The 21,225-nt window shown below is 36.2% G+C and overlaps 1 protein-coding gene across 3 annotated transcripts in view; it reads right to left on the bottom strand.

Annotated features, from left to right (window-relative positions):
• LOC136030788 (protein Wnt-4-like) overlaps positions 1-21,225 on the bottom strand; it is a 176,188-nt gene that overhangs the window by 85,496 nt on the left and 69,467 nt on the right. For 2 of the 3 annotated variants that reach the window (XM_065709837.1, XM_065709847.1), the window contains one exon: positions 16,528-16,726. In XM_065709837.1, the coding sequence (XP_065565909.1) occupies positions 16,528-16,726 (199 nt within the window). The remainder of the gene's footprint in view (positions 1-16,527; positions 16,727-21,225) is intronic. The other variant, XM_065709841.1, reaches the window with a different exon arrangement.

Genomic DNA, 21,225 nt, shown 5'->3' with positions numbered 1-21,225 from the left:
CCAGAAAGTTTTCCCCTCTCCATTGAAAAAGCCCAAATGGATGCCTAAACATACATGTCTCACAGAGAGGCCAATACCCAAAAATGAAGGGTAAAAGTTTTTATGTTTTTTTTTGAAGATGTAGAACGTTATTTTTCATAATCTGTTCGCGCCCTTGACGTCTCATGTACAGCTAATCAAAAGAAATATTTAGCAATCTGATCACTGAGTACTATCGCTGTCTCTTGATGTTCATTCAACAATCCTTTAGTTAATATTATTAAGGTGTGTTATCTAAACTAGTAAATTAGCATTTAACTACCTACTCCTAATAAGCGAATATGCAATTATGCATGATTGTACTGACAAGAAAATTGAATGAAGTCCGTCAGATTGGCATTCAATTTAATCAGGGAACCACCTTATTATTTCAGATTTGAACAAATTAAAAGTCAGTTTTGTACGAGCATCAAAACGGTTTAAACTAGTTTAAACTAGTAAAAACTAGTTTTAAACTTGTTCCTTAACCAACTAAATGATCATACAACCAGCTGTATTTAACCAACTATTGTGGGGTCACCCCCCTCCGGGGTTTCAAAGTTCATTGAAATCTTAGCCTACCAAGAATGGAGTAAAAATTAAAAGAAAATACTTTCAGCCAACGAATCTCCAAGCAGTAAAGGTTGAATTCTAGGAAAACAACTGTCCTCCTTCCTAAAACCCTGGATCCACCGGTGTTTTTTTTTTTATCTATTGTATTATTCTAAGAAAAAGTATAAATGAATTTGTATTTTGCTCACTATTAACTTGGATTTTCTTTCTCGAGAATTTTAATACCGACTTTATTTCAATGCACCAGAGGGATATTATAGGCATTTGGTGTAACCACGACTAGTAGTTGTAACCACTATTCCGTTTTGAAAGTTAGCCAAGTCACTTTTGGAGCTGGTTTCTGCCACGTAATTACACCGGACGGCCTCCCCTTGCCACCTCTTAACAGTTTAACTGTAACAAACAAATACAAAGTAGAAACAATAGGGAATTTTTTTTCAAGACAGTGGAAATCAGTTCTGTGAATATTTCGGCCCTGTGTCCAAGGGCCGTCTTCAGCACAATACGAGAACAAGAGAGAAAATAAAAAAAGTGATTAAATGCAATTTTTTAGAGCTTTTTTGCAGCCTTTGCTTTTTTAGCAGCCTGACTCAAAGGCCTTTTCCTAGCTGGTTCAATACTATTATAAATCCGTTTAGTAAAATATTTTGTTAGATAATTTTTAATTAAATTTGAGCATATAGAATTTAGTGAGTATTCCCCTAAGTCCCTGTTCAAAGAAATATTATTATTTATTTTGAGATTAATTTCGATTGATTCTCGAACCACCTGTTTTATCCCCAAATCATTACTGACGAGTGAAGATTTTTCAAAAAGTATCGTGTGGAATGGATTATTAAATATATACAAACCTAAAGCAGAATCAAAGGAGTTGTTGGAACTATTTGAAATTAATGCCTTGTCTATGTCTTTTTTATGCTGTTGTAACCGTTTTTCTAGATTCTAGAAATATTCACAGAACTGATTTCCACTGATTTCCTTTTATTTTATTAGTCTAGGTAAAAAACATGCTAATATTATCAATCAGCAAAAATTTTTGGAATCAAAAATTTTAGAATTCTTTCGCATTTAAATGACACAATTACATATAAAACAATAACTCATGATCCTACTGATCAGTTTGCTAATAATATTATAAATGAATTAAAGCAGCTAAAACAAAATGGTAAAATAACCCCACAATTATACAATAATTTTTTTCCCCGTGGTAGTTTCTGTCCTAAACTCTACGGTTTACCAAAATATATAAACAGGGTATTTCTTTAAGACCTATCGTAGCGTGTACTAAAGCCCCCGCTGCCAATATTGGGAAATGGCTTTGCACAGCTTTCAAACCTTTACTGTATTCTCAAAATTCCTATATTCATAATTCGGCAGATTTGGTTGAAAAACTTAGCAACACAAGTATTTCAGAAAACACAATAGTTAGTAGTTTTGACATTGTTTCCACGTATACAAATATAGATGTGACTATTTCTGAGGAATTATTAAAAAACAAAATAGAAGAAAATTACCACTTAATCGAAGCTTCAGCGACGGGAATTGATTGTGAAGTTTTCTATATATTTTCAATTTCGTGATTCTTTTTATCAGCAAAAAAATGGGTTACCCATAGGGTCACCTTTATCCGGGCTACTGGCAAGTATTTATGTCGAGAACCTTGAAAATTGGGCATTAAATTCTAATTTTTTTAAACACGTCTATTGGGGTCGTTATATGGAGGACGTAATTTCCCTTTGGAATTATAGGGAAGCTGAACTTCGGGGCTTCTTAGATCATCTTAACACTTATGACCGAAATTTGCAGTTCACCCTAGAAGTCGAAATTGAAAATAAACTACCGTTTTTAGATGTGTTAATTATTCGTAATGCTGATAGACTGGATTTTACTATCTATCGAAAGCCAACACAAAACAATAGATATCCTCACTTTAATTCAAATCACCCCCCACAAGTTAAAAGAGCAGTTGTAACTTCCTTCATTGATCTTGCCCTGAATATTTGCTCCGATTCGTATATAAATACTGAAATAAATCTTATCAGAGATATTCTTTTTGGTAATGGATACCCCATTCCTTATGTCAATAAAATAATTAACCGTAGAATAAAAAGACATTCATGTAAAATCGAAGAAGATATTTCACAATGTGAGGCTACTGATAAGCCCTCAAATATTGTCTATCTTCCGTATATCCCAAAAATCATTACAAAATTAAAAAAATATTTGCACCTATGCACTCCCTCATATCTATATATATACAAATAAGTTGTCTGTGGGTTATGTCGGTCGAGTGACGTCATGTCATTATGTCGTCATGTCGTCATGAAGTTAGTTGTCGTCATGTTTGTTATGACGATGACGTCATTAAAGGTATTTAAGAAAATCGTTCAAAGACAAATTTTTAATTGTAAGAAGATCGTGGATGGAAAAATGTTTAATTGTAAAATGACTGAAGAATGGTAACAGCCGAGGAAGCTGCTCAAAGAGTCTATGCCAAAAAACTTGCGGCTGATAGAGAAAGTAAGAAAAGAAAGCGTGCCGAAGTAGCTGAGTTGGTAAAGCGTTATGTTCCAGGTTCCAGGTCCGAGAGGTTCCAGGTTCGAACCTTGGCTTTAGCATTAATAAAAAAGAAGAAAAAAATAAAAAAGGTAAAAACTACAAAAAAAAACTAAAACGAAAATACTAGAAAAACTAAAAAAGCTAAAAAACTAAAAAAAAACTAAAAAAAGGTAAAAAACTAAAAAAAACTAAAAAAAAAGGTAAAAACTACAAAAAAAAGAAAAAAGAAAAAAGACCAAACTATTAAAAAAAACGAAAAAAAATAAAAACTGAAAACGAAAAAAAATTAAAAAAGGAAAAAAACTGAAAAATAAAGGAGAAAAAGAAAACTAAAAACCGAGACACAGGGAATATAAATGACGACCGGGACACTCAAAGAGAAATTACAGACTGGGACACTGGGACACAAATAACGACCGGGAGATATAAATGACGACCGGGAGACTCAAAGATAAATTACAGACCGGGACACAAATGACGACCGGGACACCGGGACACAGGGAATATAAATGACGACTGGGACGCTCAAAGAGAAATTACAGACTGGGACACTGGGACACAAATGACGACCGGGATACTGGGAATATAAATGACGACCGGGACACAGGGACACAACTACAAGGGGGATGCCAGGGGCACGGGGGGATAAATAAATGACGACGGGGACACAGGGAATGTTCGATTAGCAATCACCATCAACAAAGCTCAAGGGCAATCATTAGAATAATCAGGTATAGATCTGAATACGGATTGTTTTTCCCATGGACAATTTTATGTTGCATGTTCAAGAGTCGGTAAACCTGACAATCTATTTATATGCACAGACAATGGGACATCGAAGAATGTTGTATATTCGCAAGTTTTACGTAGTTAAAAACATATATATATATATATATATATATATATATATATATATATATAGGGACACAGGGACACAACTACAATGGCGCGTAACGACTTAAGCGCGGGGGGGAGGGGTTGGGGGGGGGGGGCGAAGCGCCCCCACCAACTAGGTGTTGGGGTGGCGCGAAGAGCCACCCCAACAGCTAGTACGCAATAAAAACATACGAACATAGAAGTTCGTTACGTAAGTTGATTCGTAAATTGCGTAAATTTTTTTACTAATGAAAATGTTTGTAAGAAAATTAAAACTTCTAGTTGCCTTTTTAAGTAATCAAAAAATTGGAGGGGAACTTAGCTTCCTCCCTCTCTCCTTTTTTCTCAAAATCTTCCGATTAAAACTATGAGAAAGCCATTTAGCCAAAAAAAAAAAATCAATATGCAAATTTCCTTTTAATTATTTATGTGCGGAGAGCCAAGATCAAAACATGCATTAATTAAAAAACGTCCAGAAATTAAATAAAAAAACACAAGTTTTTTTTTAATGAAAGTAAGGAGCGACATTAAAACTTAAAACAAACAGAAATTACTCTGCATATTAAAGGGGCTTTTCCTCCTCAACGCCTCGCTCTTTACGCTAAAGTTTGACTCTTTCTCTTAACTCTACTTCTTAAAACAGTAAAATCTTTAGTGTAAAGAGTGGGGCTTTGAGGAGGAAAAGCTCCTTTAATATACGGAGTAATTTCTGCTCGTTTTAAGTTTTAATGTCGCTCCTTACTTTCATTTAAAAAAACTTGTTTTTTTTATTACTTAAAAAGGCAACTAGAACTTTTAATTTTCTTACAAACATTTTCATTAGTAAAAAAATATACGCAATTTACGAATCAACTTACGTAACGAACTTCTATATTCGTATGTTTTTATTGCGTATATGAGGGAGTTCACCCCTCGTCGATACCTCGCTCTTTACACTAAAGCTTAAATTTTGTCCCAATTCCTTAAGAATGACCCTTGAATCATAAAGGCCGTAGAATAAGTAGTTGAAATTACTAAAAATACTTTAGCGTAAAGAGCAAGGTATTACGAGGTGGTAAACCCCTCATATCCTCAATAATTTCTGCTCGTTTTAAGTTTTAATGCTGCTCCTCACTTTCAGTAGAAAAAAACTTTTCATAATTATTTTTTCATTGTTTTTTTAAATAATGCTAAAAAATCCTGCGCCCCCTTCATTGAAAGTCTCTTCCCCCATGAGAAGTTTTTCCATGGAAAGATCCTTCCACGTACCCCCCCCCCCTTCACCTCAACTCTCCCTCCCAAACCAAAAAATCCCTCTGAAAACGTCTGTACACTTCCCAGTGACCTTTACTATATGTAAACACAGGTCAAAGTTTGTAACTTGCAACCCCTCCCACGGGGACTGCGGGGGAGTAAGTCGTCCCCAAAGACATAGTTATCAGGTTTTCCGACTATGTTGAATAAAATGGCTATCTCAGAATTTTGATCCGGTGACTTTGGGAAAAAATGAGCGTGGGAGGGGGCCTAGGTGCCCTCCAATTTTTTGGTCACTTAAAAAGGACACTAGAACTTTTAATTTCCGTTAGAATGAGCCTTCTAGCGACATTCTAGGACCACTGGTTCGAAACGATCACCCCTGGGGAAAAAACAACAAAAAAAAAAAAAAAGAAAAAGAAAAAACACGCATCCGTGACTTGTCTTCTGGCAAAAAATGCGAAATTCCACATTTTTGTAGATAGGAGCTTGAAACTTCTACAATGAGGTTCTCTGATACGCTGAATCTGATGGTGTGATTTTCACTAAGATTGTATGACTTTTAGGGGGTGTTTTTCCCTATTTTCTAAAATGAGGCAAATTTTCTCAGGTTCGTAACTTTTGGTAGGTGGAACTGATCTTGATAAAAGTTATAAGTTTAAAATAAGCATTAAAATGCCGTTTTTCTGATGTAACTATTGGTATCAAAATTCCATTTTTTAGAGTTTCGGTTACTATTGAGCCGCGTCGCTCCTTACTACAGTTCGTTACCACGAACTGTTTGAACAGTCTTTCTCAAAGCATTGGAGACTAAAGGCTCCAATGTTGGAGGATAGGGAATACTGCAAGGGGGGATAGGGAGGGGCTGGGCCCCATTATAAATTGAAGTGGTTATTGCTGTTGTTTTAAGTTTTGATGTCGCTCTTTAATTCCATTTGAAGAAGTTTGTTGATTTGTATTAAATTGCTGTCCGTTTTAGTAGCCTATCCAGGGTTACCCTAAATATGACGAAGGCAACCCCCCCCCCTCAATTCCTACTCTTTGAATCAAACTTAAACTTTAAAGATTGATCCTTCGAGAATAAGATCTCATTTAGTATATTTGATTAAAAAAAGGTAGGCCTATACTTGTCCAAAATGAGCCCCCATCTCGACAACAAAAGGGGAACTTTCGCCCATCCCTGCACATAAACTGCACGCTTTACCCTATTATTAGAGAGGCGGTCCATAGAAATGGTTCATTTTTAAGAACTGCTTGTATGTTTTCCGATGTATCACCCCCTATGCGCAAAATTGTCCAATAAGCAAATTACGATTTGCTTTCATACAATACAATTAACTCGTCGAAACAGAAGAAAATGAAACATCAATTCGTCCCCAGATGGTATAATGACATATTTAAGGGGAGATCCGAACAAAGTTTTCTTTTAAAAGGTGTAAATGGGGATCCCCGGAATCGAAAATAGGGTTTGAAAAGAGATGGTAATAAGAAGTTAAACTTTTCATTTGCTATCATTCTTTGAACATATACTCAAAAGTAATTGATGATTTTGATCTTTGCTTATGATTCACTATACTCGCGACTTCATATTAATCATTTGATAAGGAAATATGTCAAAATATATGTTTCGAAAATGCCGCTAGTGCAAAGGACTGATGTATGTATTCTTGTAAAATGACTTTGACGGATTTAGCTGATGCTCTGATAATTATCCCAGTATTTAAAACGACCCGTAGCGACTCGGCTATAAGCAGTTTTCTTACTTCAAGTTAGAGCTTTATTGCTATGTACAAGGCAAAATGTTCAAATGCTAATAACAGTGCGGTATTGCGATCATTCAGCTCTCAAAAGGTGATTCTATGAAAGTTTTTCGCTAAATTTATAACAATTTTTATTCATGATTAATTATGATGACAAAGTGCCTGACTATTACACGCATTAGCCACGTTGTTAAAGCACGCCTTTCAAGATTTTTTTGGAGGGATAGGGGAAATAATAATAAAAAAATCATGACCTGAATAAGAAGTGCTTAGGAATTTTGAAAATTTAAAATTCTGGATGGAGGGACAAACTCAAATCCCCCAAAAGTCAAGAAATGTGATTGAAAATCGCACCATCAGATTCAACCTAAGTAAAGAGTGATTCAGCCCAATAATAACCAACAATTATAAAAACTCAGGATTTTGATAACAATAGATGCATCAAAAGAATAGGTTTTATAGTCTGATTCCAAATATATAAGATTCATCAAGTTCATTGTAACCCATCAAAAGCTGTGAGCCTGAGAAAATTTGCCTGATTTTCAAAAAAGGGGTAAACATCCCCCAACAGTCAAAGAATCTGATTGAAAATTGCACCGCCAGATTCAACGTATCAGAAAACCTTATTGTTGCAGGCTCCCATCTGCGAAAATGACTATTTGAACGGAAACGAAAAGTTCTAGTGCCCTTTTTAAGTGACCAAAAAATATTGGAGGGCAAATACTCCTACTCCAATGCTCTTTTTCCCCAAAGTCTTCCGATTAGAGTTTTAAGATGGCCATTTTATTCAGCATAGTTAAAAGGTCAAATAACTATGCCTTGGGGATGACACGACCCCCCCCCCCCCCAAAGTCCCGTGGAAAGAGCACTAAGTTATGGAATTTTCAGTTATTCACTCAAAATTTGTTACTAAGAAGTATACAGATATTTTTCGGAGGGGATTTCCCCCGGAGAGAATTTTCTGTGGGGAGGGAAGTTTCTGGGGGTGAGCTTTCCAGGGTAAATTTTACACGGGGAATTTGCCAGAGTTCTATGCTAGATTAATTTTATTTACCTTGCTTTCTCTTTGGTAACTAAAGTTTACATGTGTTCCAGAGTAGGCCTAATTGCCTCGAGAAAATTATCAGCGGGGCAGGACTTTCTGTGGGATATATCCGTGGAGGGGCGATAAATCCTCCATAATAGAATTTTTCATGGACGGGGGGAGGTAGATTTACCGGGATTGTTTGAAAAACGATCAGAACTTAAATAAAGAAAAAAATTATTCAACCGAAATTAAAGAGAAAATTTAAAATGAACAGAAATTATTTCTGTATATGAGGGGGGTTTCCACCTACTCAAAACCTCACTTTTTACACTAAAGTTTGACATTTTGTTCTCATCCCTTAAGAACCATAGCGTAAAGAGCAAGATATTGAGTAGGGGACAACTCCCCTCGTATATGGAACAATTTCTGCTCGCTTTAAGCTTTAATTTTGCTTGTTAGTTTCAGTTGAGAAAGCTTGTTTGTTTATTTTAATGAAGATTAGTAATTTTAATGCTGCTATTTGACTTTAAATGGAAGTAGCGAGGATATTCTTTATTTCCCTTTCCACGCTACTGCCTGTTCCTTTGTGGAGAAGGGTATGTTAGAGGAGCTAGGGGAGTGGTGTTTTGAGTAGCTCTGCATAAATAAGATTTAATTTACTGGATTTTTTTCATTAGGTTATGTGTAAAGTACGGGCACCTAAAACACGGTTTTGAATTTAAACCGTGTAAGTTAAACTGTGTTATTTAAACTTTTGATAGTCATTTGACTTACAGGGCAATAAATTTCAGAAATTATAAATCGTTGTAAAGTACACATACAGAAGATTTCGAATATCCAATAACTTCAAGATTTTATTATTGCCATCTAATTTCCAATTTTCCAAAATGTGTTACCTTTGCTGAAACCTGTTAACCTCCCCACTGAATACGGGCATTCCCCCAAGCATGCTTACATAGGTTACATAAGCTTCAATTCCGTGCTTGCATCTTTTTTTCATATTCTAAATTACATAAATAATATAAGAATGTTCTGGTAATCAAACAGTTCATGGTAACGAACTGTAAGTAAGGAGCGACCTGGGTCAATAGTAATCAAAACTCTGAAAAACGGAATTTTAATACCAATAGATATATCAAAAGCATCACATTTTTATGCTGGTTTCAAACATATAAGGTTCATTAAGTTTAGTCTTACCCATCAAAGTCTACGAGCCTGAGAATATTTGGTCGATTTCGAAAAAAGAGAGAAATGCCCCCTAAAAGTCATAAAATCTTAATAAAATCATAAACATCAGATTCAGCACATTAGAAAACCCTACTATAGAAGTTTAAACTCCTATTTGCGAAAATATGGAATTTTGTATTTTCTTTTTTTTTGTTAGAAGAAAGATCACGGATGCGTCTTTATTTACTTTTTTTCCAGGGGTGATTGTAACGACCCACTAGGCCCAGAACATCGGGAAAGGGCTCATTCTAATCGCAATTAAAAGTTTTAGTGCCCCTTTTAAGTGACAGGCAACTAGGCCCCCTCCCACAGCGTTTTTCCCAAAAATCGTCTGATCAAAATTTGTGACAACTATTTTATTCAGCATAATTGAAAGGCCCAATAACTTTGTCTTTTGAGATAATATGACCCCCAAAGCCCTTGGGGAAAGGTCTTCAAGCTATAAAATTTACCCATTGCTTATGTATGGGATTTGTTAATGGGGAGTATGCATACATTTTCCGGTGGGGAGGACAAATTTACTGCTGTGGGATTTCACATGGGGAGAATTTTCACGGAGAGGGAAATTTCCAAGGGGTGAACTTTTCAGATGATATTTTATACTGGGGGAGCTTGCCGGAATTCCAATACGAAATTTCTTTAGGTGTCTTGCTTTCTCTTGACCGACTCAATTTTATGCGTGGAGAGGGTAATTGTCCGGGGTAAACTTTCACCAGGGTTGGGATGTCCAGAGGATAATTCCATGGGTAGGGGGATTTTTTCGTGTATGTGGAGCTAGATTTCCTAGTGTTTTTTAAGAATGATCCAAAATTTAATACAAAAAAAATCAACCATAAGTAAGGAGTAACATTAAAACCTAAAACGAACAAAAATTATTAAGTATATGAGGGGGTTGTCCCTGCTCATCACCTCGTTCTTTACACTCAAGATTAAGCTTTGTCTCAACTCTTTAAAAACGACTCCTAAAACACGAGGGTCGTTTAATTAGACCAATAATTAACTTTTTTTAAGTGCCGAAAAGCTTTAGCGTGAAGTTGAGGAGGGGCAACCCTCCTCATATACTTTCTGTTCGTTTTAATCTTACTCCTTACTTTCGGTAGAAAAAACTTGTTTTTTTTTTAAATTACATAACAGAACGAGGACGCTAGTTTACATTGCAGATTCGATACAGGTAGCTATAATTACTTTCTCTGCTAAGTATGTAACAATATCGAGACTGGACTGCAATCTATCATATCTACATGAGCAGAACAGGATACTATATATCTATTAGTCAATTCGTGATGTACCGACTTTAACTTCTATCAAGGGGTTGTACATTTTCAAATATTGTGTTTGACAGGTGACATGCTCCCCGCATGGTGGAAGGGTGTCACATGTGCTGAGAGTATGCGATTTGTAGTGTGAGGAAACACGGCTCAACGGTCCAAGAGTAGAAGAGACGGGATGACCCCTCAAGTCTAATGTAATGTGCAAATTTGTGAGGTGGCTTGTGTCCGAAAATAAGAACAACCAAATAAGGTCACAACCAGAATTTTGAGGTGGAAGAGGGCAAGTTTCTCTGCATAATTTTTGCCGAAAATATTTGTTTTGTTTTTCTTTGGGGGGCACGACTGTGTCACATTTACTGTGAGCCATATTTTCAGTATATGGCTAATATGGCTAATTTTTTTGTTTTCACCATCATTTTCACTTGATTTTGGAAAATTGGCTCCAACTTTACTCCCCCCAGGATTTTGACCAAACTACGCCAAGGAAGGGGAGAGTGGCAAGGATTTTTAATCATTTTATTCACGGGGATACAAAAAAAAAGTGTTTTTCAAAATCTAGAGGTTGGATTTTTGTATTTTCAATGAAGATACAAAATAGGTATCTCTGAAAATCTGGGAGGAATCCCCCACCTTACCTCCTCCCAATTGGCACTTCTGCAGGCAGTGCCTATGTTTCTCCATGGTCTAGACTTTGCGTTTTTAACACTGACTAAATTGAACAGGAAAATACATGACGAGTATTTGCCGAAACAGATATTTGTTAGTTACACCCTCTTTTTTTGGGCAGAGTTGTAAAAGATGTAATATCAAGCGGTCATCATATACAAAAAGTCTTCAGTCACGTCTAAACAGTTATTATTTCATCAAACTAAATAAAGCTTTCACGACACAGGTACTTGGATGAATTACAGCCAGAGGTGTATTTTTTAATTTACATAAATAGCGAATTACCGTCACAGCAGTTTAATTATTACCGTTTTAAATAATGAACACGGACTAAATAAAGTTGTACTCATCTAACAAAGGCTTGAGGCTTCAAACCAACTTCATTAATCAGGCCACGAGGCATGCCGACATCTGAGCGCAAGTGAGGAGGGGCTGGAATCATTTGTTAAAGTAGATGAGATTGATAGAATTTTAGTCCTTAGGCACTTGATGACAATTGGGGTAAAGATTTGTTCTGACATGATGAATAAACATTAGATTTATCATTGAAAATTGAGGTTTTTGATTGATTTTCAAGAAAGTTTCATCAGAATATTGAAAATGATTAGTTTCTGCACAGGCATAAAGGCTGTTGGACGAAAAGGCGGTAAAGACTGACAATACCTGTTACACAATTGAGAGGTCGCTTAACTCATTGAACAAGATGCAGGCTAGTAGGAAGAGTTTAAGTTTAAGTCTGGATACTCGGCAATAAATAAAATTCTTGCCTTGAATAGATTAATTGCTATTTATAGTGAGGACAAAAAATTATTTTTGTGCAGAATTTCTACATTTACGTAAAGCCCTCGATAGTGTTGATGGAGTCCTAATACTTTATGTTTACGTTAGATTAAAATTACCCACTAAAACAGTTAGACTTTTACAATCCTTGTATGAAGGGACTAAAATCAGGGTAACTGATTTGGGTTAAAACATTTCTAGTTCTTTTAGCAGCAACATAGGACCTAAGCAAGTTAGCTCATTCACACCAAGGCTATTTTTTCTACATATTAATGATATTTTAGGGGTTTATCCAGATTAGACGGGCTCTAACCATGGAATTAGGTAATGTAGCACTGGCAATGCTTTTTTGCACGTGATGTTGTATTGGTGGCAAAATCAGAGGGGGAGTTGCAGACACTTTTGGATCTTACCTCAGGTTACCTGGCTTTCAAAAGACTGCAATTAATTTTTTATAAAACGGAAGGTATGGTTTTTAATAAGCTAAGAAGTAACACAGAACGTGTTTGTTAACCTTATTGTAAAGAAAAAGAGGTCCAACTACTAAGAGGACAAGTTATTTGAGATACCAGCTTTCATTCCATGGTTATATGTTTACACTATATAAAAATGCACCTTGAAATAGCTGCATGGGTATATAGAAAATATGCCCCTGTAGAGCCGACTGACAGATATTATAGAGACTCAGTCAGATTTTACTTACAGCTACAGGAAGACGTAAACAGTGTCCCAGGACGAAATAGCCTATGGTATTTTCATTAGGGTATTTAGTAACGCAGCTAGGAATGTAAGTGATAATTGCTGAATGAGAGCAGTTTCTCTTATATCAGAACTGATGTTCAAGGCCCTACGGAAAATTATGTTGTTTTTCTTGCATTTTTGACGAATAGGCTAGAAGATTCGCCACTGGAGTGCTGTCACATGTGCATCGACTAGTCTTGTTTTCTATAGAAAAATAAAAAAGCTTTCGCTATAATACAGCCCATTTTGTGTGTCAAGGTTTATCTGTTGACTTGAGCGGAAACGCTGTTGCTGCAAAACACACCCAAGACTGATATTACCCTTTGCAAATTCCAAAACTCTTGTAGCTTTTGAGCAATATATCAAACAGTTCGTGGTAACGAACTGTAGTAAGGAGCGACCCGGCTCAATAGTAACCAAAACTCTAAAAAATTGAATTTTGATATCAATAGCTACATCAAAAGAATCGCATTTTAATGCTGATTTTAAATATATAAGTTTCATCAAGTTTAGTCTTACCCATCAAAAGTTACGAGCCTGAGAGAATTTCCCTTATTTAGGAAAATAGGGGGAAACACCCCCTAATTGTCGTAGGATCTTAACGAAAATGACACCATCAGATTCAGCGTATCAGAGAACCCTACTGTAGAAGTTTCAAGCTCCTATCTACAAAAATGTGGAATTTTGTATTTTTTGCCAGAAGACAAATCACGGGTGCGTGTTTATTTGTTTTTTTTTTTTTGTTTTTTTTTTTTCCAGGGGTCATCGTATCGACCTAGTGGTCCTAGAATGTCGCAAGAGGGCTCATTCTAACGGAAATGAAAAGTTCTAGTGCCCTTTTTAAGTGACCAAAAAATTGGAGGGCATCTAGGCCCCCTCCCACGCTCATTTTTTCCCCAAAGTCAACGGATCAAAATTTTGAGATAGCCATTTTGTTCAACATAGTCGAAAACCATAATAACTATGTCTTCGGGGATGACTTACTCCCCCACAATCCCTGGGAGAGGGGCTGCAATTTACAAACTTTGACCAGTGTTTACATATACTAATGGTTATTGGGAAGTGTACAGACGTTCTCAGGGGGATTTTGTTTTGTTTGGGGGTGGGGCTGAGGAGAGGGGGCTATGTTGGAGGATCTTTCCTTGGAGTAATCTGTCATGGGGGAAGAAAAATTCAATGACAAGGGCGCAGGATTCTCTAGCATTACTATAAGAAAACAATGAAAAATAAACATGAAAACGTTTTTTTCAAATGAAAGGAATAAGTAGCATTGAAACTTAAAAAGAACAGAGATTATTACGCATATGAGGGGTTCTAAAAATAGTTTAGCATAAAGAGCGAGGTATTTAGGAGGAGATAAATACCTTGCTCTTTATGCTAAAGTATTTTTAGTAATTTCAACTATTTATTCTACGGCCTTTCTGATTCAGGGGTCATTCTTAAAGAATTGGGACAAAACTTACGATTTAGTGTAAAGAGCGAGGTATTAACGAGGGTACAAACCCCCTCGTATACATAATAAAAATATAAGGTTATTAAAGTTTGTTACGTAAGTTAATTCTTAAGTTACGTATATTTTTTACTAATAAAAACGTTCGTTAAAAATTAAAAGTTCTAGTTGCCTTTTTAAGTAACCGAAAAATTGGAGGGCAACTAGGCCTCCTTCTCCACCCCTTATTTCTCAAAATCGTCTGATCAAAACTAAGAGAAAGCCATTTAGCCAAAAAAAGAATTAATATACAAATTTCATTTTAATAATTTATGTGCGGAGAGCCAAAACCAAACATGCATTAATTCAAAAACGTTCAGAAATTACATAAGAAAAAACTAATTTTTTTAGCTGAAAGTAAGGAGCGACATTAAAACTTAAAACGAGCAGAAATTACTCCGTATATGAAATGAGTTGTCCCCTCCGCAATCCCTCGCTCTTTACGCTAAAGTTTGACTCTTTGCCACAATTCTACTTTTTAAAACAATTAAAAGCTTTAGCGCAAAGAGCGAGGGATTGCGGAGGGGACAACTCATTTCATATACGGAGTAATTTCTGCTCGTTTTAAGTTTTAATGTCGCTCCTTACTTTCAGCTAAAAAAATTAGTTTTTTTTTTTTATGAAATCATAGTTACAGTGTCAGACACAACCTAATAAAAAACGAATCTAATTGTCAATATATATTCTATTAGCTGAACAAGTTCTCAACTTTGCAACGACATAAATTAAAACTTGGGCACCTTTCATAGACTATTGCAGACATTGACGAGCGTAGCAGGGGCGTAGTTCCATCATCTCTATTTGGGGGGCAAGAGAGGTTTCCGTCCTGAGAGTCAAAGGGCATAGGCTGTTTAATATTTTTTCTCCAAATTATTGGGGGAGAGGCAACTACCCCCCTCCCTCTCCGAAACGACGCCACTGGCACATAGTACCTTTTGATTCAGTGAGATACCCCCACAACTTTTCTCAAAAGCTTCAGCTGAATATTTCAGCTGAACCCTTTCCTGTGATATTGAAGATATGCTCTTTTAACAACCTGGGCGTACATAGTGCCTTTTGATTTAGTTCAAAATTCCCCTCAACGTTCTCCGAAAGTTTAAATTAAATACCCTTAGTATTTCCTGAGATATTACAAATACGTCCTTTTAAACCTTTGGATACTCATGGTGACCTTTGATTTAGTTCAACATTATCTAGACATTCACTATAATTTTCAATTAAATATCCTTAGCCATTCTTTATTTTCAATATAATACGCCTTTACCTGCTGTTCTGACGAAAATAGAATATGTCCCCCATATCCTGCCCCCGAAAGATCCCTCTGTTTTGCGTGATTTCTAAGTAGTCTTATAGATAGTTTATGAATATACTTAATAAATATATTAAAATTAGAAAAGATTCCTTTCCAGTTAAAACTGTGCACGCTAAGTTTTGACGCTAATTAGAAAAAAAAAAGTGTGAAATTCTAACTGGTGAGAAAGTGGACTCACACGAAAAATGTGATTTTTTAATGTGACTAGATTTGTTCTTTAGTGTAAAAAAGAAAAAAGCAAAGTCTTATGTAGGATTTTGTTTGAAAGGGGGCGGTCCAAAAGAATAAAGAAAAAGGGGTTTACTCATATGGAATTTGTCGAAGTAGCCCAATTAAAGTCTTCTCATCTTCATTCTTAAGACCAATTTATGAGTAGAATAAATATTTTTAGCTTTTTAGGAAGAATACATTTTTTACCTGTATTTTAGGACTAATTTATGAATTCGAGAAATATTTTGGGGAGGTTTGAAGCCCAGTACCCTCTCTCCCTGGACATGCCCCATGAATACACTACCGAGGAGACATCAAGAATCTCATAGCATCCTTTACGTGCCACAAACGGTTGCAGCTAATGTTAAATAACAAAATTTCAGAAACATCTCTAATTAAATCTCAAACTACTCTAACTCTAAGTACAATGTGTTTGTCTCACTATTTATACTATTGACTAGTTCTAGAAAACTGCATTTTGATGCCCTTTGTAAAGCACCCTAACTTCTTTGGGGTATGGGAAGTTTTAGTATTGGTAAGAATCAATTTAAAAAACTTTCTTATAATTTATTAGACAAGATGGGATATTGGTACTGAGGCACCTGCGCAGGATTCTGATCCATGGAAAATATTCGATTCCCCCCAGAGAGTGAGGGGGACTCAAAAATAAAATAGGTCCCACAAAAAACATCCCACCTCCTCATACATGAAAAGCCCCAAGCACTAGCACAAAGTAATTTCAAATATACATATGATGGAAACTAATGTTATAATTGTATGCTTACTTAGAGAAGCTTGTGCCAAATTGGACATTATCTGAGCAGCCTGACCATTGAAAGCCATCAGCACTAATTCCTCTAATTGATCTGTCACATCCACAGTCTGCTAATTCTCCAGCAGAGCATGCACGAGTCAGGGAATGAGCCACTCCTGCTGACGAAATGGCGTGTACAAACGCAGCCTCTCTCGTACCTGAAGAAATTGCTATATGGGGTTATTGTAGGAAAAACCACGTATTTACTATTTACAAATATTATTAAAATCCAGTTGGCTTGCTTCAGTGAACAATCATTATGCAGATAGCCTAAGAGAGTATAAGTTCTCTTTTTCCATGGCTGTCATATGAGCTAGAGAAAACACGCGTAAATGCAGCTTTGTCATTTAACCTTTCTTTCGCTATAACTCATGAATGTGAGATCAAATCCCATTTCCCTACATACTTATGATTTATGTGCCGTCTTTCAATCAAGAAATCATATTTTTGGTCTTGGGCTCCAAATTGCAATTAATCACTGTTAAAATCGAAAGTATGTCAATAATAAAAGAGTAAAGGGCCCTTTATAATTAGTAAAAGAGATGACGCAATAATAAACTGTCGGTTTCGGCTGTTCTGTCTTACTAAACCCCATGGTTGACCCAAACACAGCCAAAACACACCCAGGTAGAAAAAAAAATACATGACTGAACATCATTGTTCAATACAGAAATCTGGATATTTTTCTGGGGGAAGGGGTTATGTGGCTCCATTGAATGTATTTTATGTCCAAGTGCCCCCTTACCCTTTCTTTGAATTATCAGTGAACATTTGCACTGAGGGAAGGGAAGGGGACCATCCGCACCTCTTTCCGTTTCGAGTGAAGAGGAATTAAAAATAAGAAAAGAACAAAAACAAAAACGCAAAAAGTGACATTGATCAAATACAAGTAGTGCTATGGCTGTTGGTTGTTTATGGAGAGGCAGGCGTGTTCCCAGCCCGAAGCTCAAAAAGCAAGATGCATCATCGTTGCAGTGTCACACGCAAGCTAGTATAGCATTGCATAACACCTTATTCCAATAGAAAAAACATAAGCTTACATCCTCTGGGTCGAATATATCTGAAAAGCCGTAGCCTAATGTAAAAGAGAAGCAAAATAAACGAAAGAAAAAGACAAAAACCCACAACATAAGTGTCGGGGATTTGGTAGGTGATACAGAAAAGCTAACGTTAACAGACATCACAGAGACAATAATAGTATAGATACATTTTACAGAAAGCACTAAAATAATGGGCCATTGCTCACTTCAAAGAGCCCAAAATAGGGCAGTGAAGGTTACTTTTCTTCTCCCTCGGCTTTACCCTTCCTCTGATCTTTATAATGATACTGGAATAGCTCCGCTGGGTCATATAATAGGTAAAAGTACTCTTTATTTTGCGCATTCTGCTTTTCTAGGTACTCTCCCACCGCCCCTACAGTAGTTTTTCTCATGGACAGGCTCAGATAGGTACTTTTCTTCTTTACGTAATTCTTCTCGACGATTTATTTTACCAAAACGATCTTCTACAGCAGCCCAGAGGTCTCCAGTATATCAATCAATTCTATTATGGAACTCCATTCCTTCGGATGTCCCTCTTTTTCTTTCTGCAAAGGCATTATTTCGTCGGGTCTTTCGAATTCAATAATTTTTCTCTCTCTTTATTAATCTTTTCCTAATTTGTATGTTTCTTCTCTTCTTTTAAAATCATTTGCAGCTATATGTTAAATCTGCTTCTAAATCTTCTATCTGTTAAATATCCTATGTATTCAATATCCTTGTCTTGTTCCAGTGTTGTTTTTTTTTTTTTTTTGTATATATTTTATAATAAGTGTTTTATTCTTGTTCTCTGTGGTCCATTACAAGCAAAGTGTCTTGGGCCTAGTAACCACTTTACTTTTGTGACAGTTTTTTCTTTTAGTATCAATAAATTGATTGATTGATTGATTGCAGTTAACACTGTATAGTCAGGGAGCCACTCAACGAAAATGTGTCGGGTAGGTGATCAGTGAGCCACAGAAGGTATGACAACGGAATATGGAGTAATCGATAGTGCTGATCACGAAAATGGGATTTATATACTTGGCCGGGGGGTGCTTGACCCCGAAAATTGATAATTTCACTGTTTTGCGATTAAATCATGTTCGGTAAAATTTCCACAATGATCGAAAAATCTTTTGTAACTAATGCCAGGAGTGACGAGTACAGTAGAGACCATCGCGAATGACCTTGAAACTTACAATTTGATTTTTTTTTTTTTATTCACACTGGAAAAGATTTCACGCCTATATTCAGCTGGTAGCGGATAGTTTTATTATCCCAGATAGGAAGAGTGCCACTATACTCAACAATGGCCTTGATTATAACTCTCTTTTGATTCCTAATCATAATTATTAGTAAACTTGACAAGAATATTATTTAATAAACTTGAATAAACAAAAAAAAGACTACTATACTAACACCTGCTACGGATTTCCTGAAAGGCACTTGTTACTACAAAAGTTAAAAAGTAGCTCAGCATATGAAATTATCCATCAAGCATATCAAACTCGTCCATTAAACACTTCCCACCACAGCCACAAAGTAAATCGCAAGGTCTATTTCCAGCACATGAACATTCTTTTGTGCAGCACTTACACGAGCAGTACTGGGGGACCACACCCTCTGGAAATGCCTGAAGGGTAGACACAACTGGCCTAATCCCACCGTCTTAAAACATCCACCCAAATTGCAGGGGATCCAGAAATTGTGGCTTTGCTCGATTTGCTTGCAAAAAAAATGTCCAACTGCAGGTACACGCGCTTAGCATGACACTCAAAAGCAGCGTCAGATGGTGGCAAATACTTAAGCTCCCGCTTTCGAGGGTATTAATGCACTCTTATTTCATTAAGAGAGGTAAAGTGGCCTGGGTCTTTTCAGTATGAGGCAACAACGACCTTTTTGCAAATCACACTGAATTTTTCTAGAGCCGCAGGATCAAGCTTTGACTTCTGTATCTCTGGCACAAGCAAAGTAATTGGTTTCTCCAATCCCCATTTCTCGATCGATGCTACTTTTGCTTTCTTTGAAATCCTTTGTAGTGTCCACTAATTGAGCCTTGGCTTTAGCCAGCAGATAAAAGAAGTTTTTTCTTTTTTCCATTTCGTATTTATCATTAAGTCAAATAGGACCTGAATTTTCACTTTCTGATAGCCCTAAAGACCTCCTGGGTCGGGTTTCTTTCTCACCTTCTCCATCATCATTCCCCACATCAATAAACGAACAATCACCGAGTTCGTCATCACTCGATGTCACAGATTTCGATGTTACAGCGACGTCAGAATCTATCACAATCGAATCTGAGCTGTCACTACCAGCGTCATCTGAATCTATTAGAACAGCATTATATTCAAATTCTTCAGTCATCGTCAAAACTTGTGCCGCCATATTGCCAGCCAAAACTGTTTCTTTCAGACGGTAAAACGTCCCTTTTCTAAGATCCACAAACATGATTAGCTGGCTCCCGAAATGTCTGTTAAAACTTCTTTTAAGCCAAAGCAGTCTATGCTTCTGTCAAACAAGCCCATTGTCAATCAAGCTTTCTTAGCTTTTCTTTGAAATCGGAAATGTGGTAAATACATCCTTCTTTAAGCCTAGACTCAACCCCTTCTAAGAACTCGGCAAATATTGTTTTGTTCACATCATGCTCAACATCACAGTTTGGTTTTGTAGCCATAAATTTGTCAATGCACTTTTTGTGGTACTTTGTTTCAGCTGGTATTAGGTCAGTCCCACTGACTCTGCTGAATACTGCTGGCAGTGTGAGCCAGAGAAGATTAGCTTTCAGGACAATAGCTTCACTGTGAGAAAAAGTTTCAATATTAAATAACTTTAGAGAGTTTTTTTTACTGCTTCCTGTTTAGGAGCAGGAAAACAAACAACAAGTTTTGTATGAGAAGGAAACGGCTGCAGTGTTCAATCGCGTTTTTTTCTGATAGTGCTCACATTCTCAGTGCTGGAACACCCCTTTGGAGCAGAAGTTCCTTTCCTGATGGTATACATAAGCTGGTGGTGTACACAAGCTGGAACGCCATTTTGGGCTTTTAGACAAAAAACTGTCTTTTGATGCATCAGTCAGTAACTTTCTGAACTTCGAATCAGCAGATGTTTCCAATGTCTCCAGTAGCTTCTTAGAGCTTTTGATGATTGACAGATTTTCTTGCTTTTCATCTTGGCAAACAAAGCATTAAAGAAAATTCAGTCTTTCTTATTTCTGGGGGGATCTAAAAAAAATACAACCGTTTTCTGTAGTTTTAAATAATAATAATAATAATATTTATTACCCACAAACATACAAAAGTATAAACAGTGGAGTACAGAGAAAAAATTAATAAACAAAGCAAAAACAAAAGTACACGTAACTCAACAATGGCAAGCACAACAAAGCTAATATAACAAAGAAAAACAGTATAATAAAATAGACTAACAGATCAGTAGAACAGACGAAGTAAAGCTGCATTGATAATTAGAAATATTTACAAACACAGTATAGACCGCTGCTCATATTTCGCATTCATCAAGTTCATCATTTATTATTAACCCACAAAGATAACCCTATGGAAACGAAAGACGAAAAGCAAACGAAATTAACAAAACGACAAAAAAAACTAAACACTTATCCCACATAATACATAAATAGCAAGAGAAAATAT

Source organism: Artemia franciscana, chromosome 1, assembly GCF_032884065.1.
Source record: "Artemia franciscana chromosome 1, ASM3288406v1, whole genome shotgun sequence".
NCBI lineage: Eukaryota > Metazoa > Arthropoda > Branchiopoda > Anostraca > Artemiidae > Artemia > Artemia franciscana.
The sequence above is the reverse complement of the archived record's forward strand: the minus strand, read 5'-3'. Positions and strand labels throughout refer to the sequence as shown.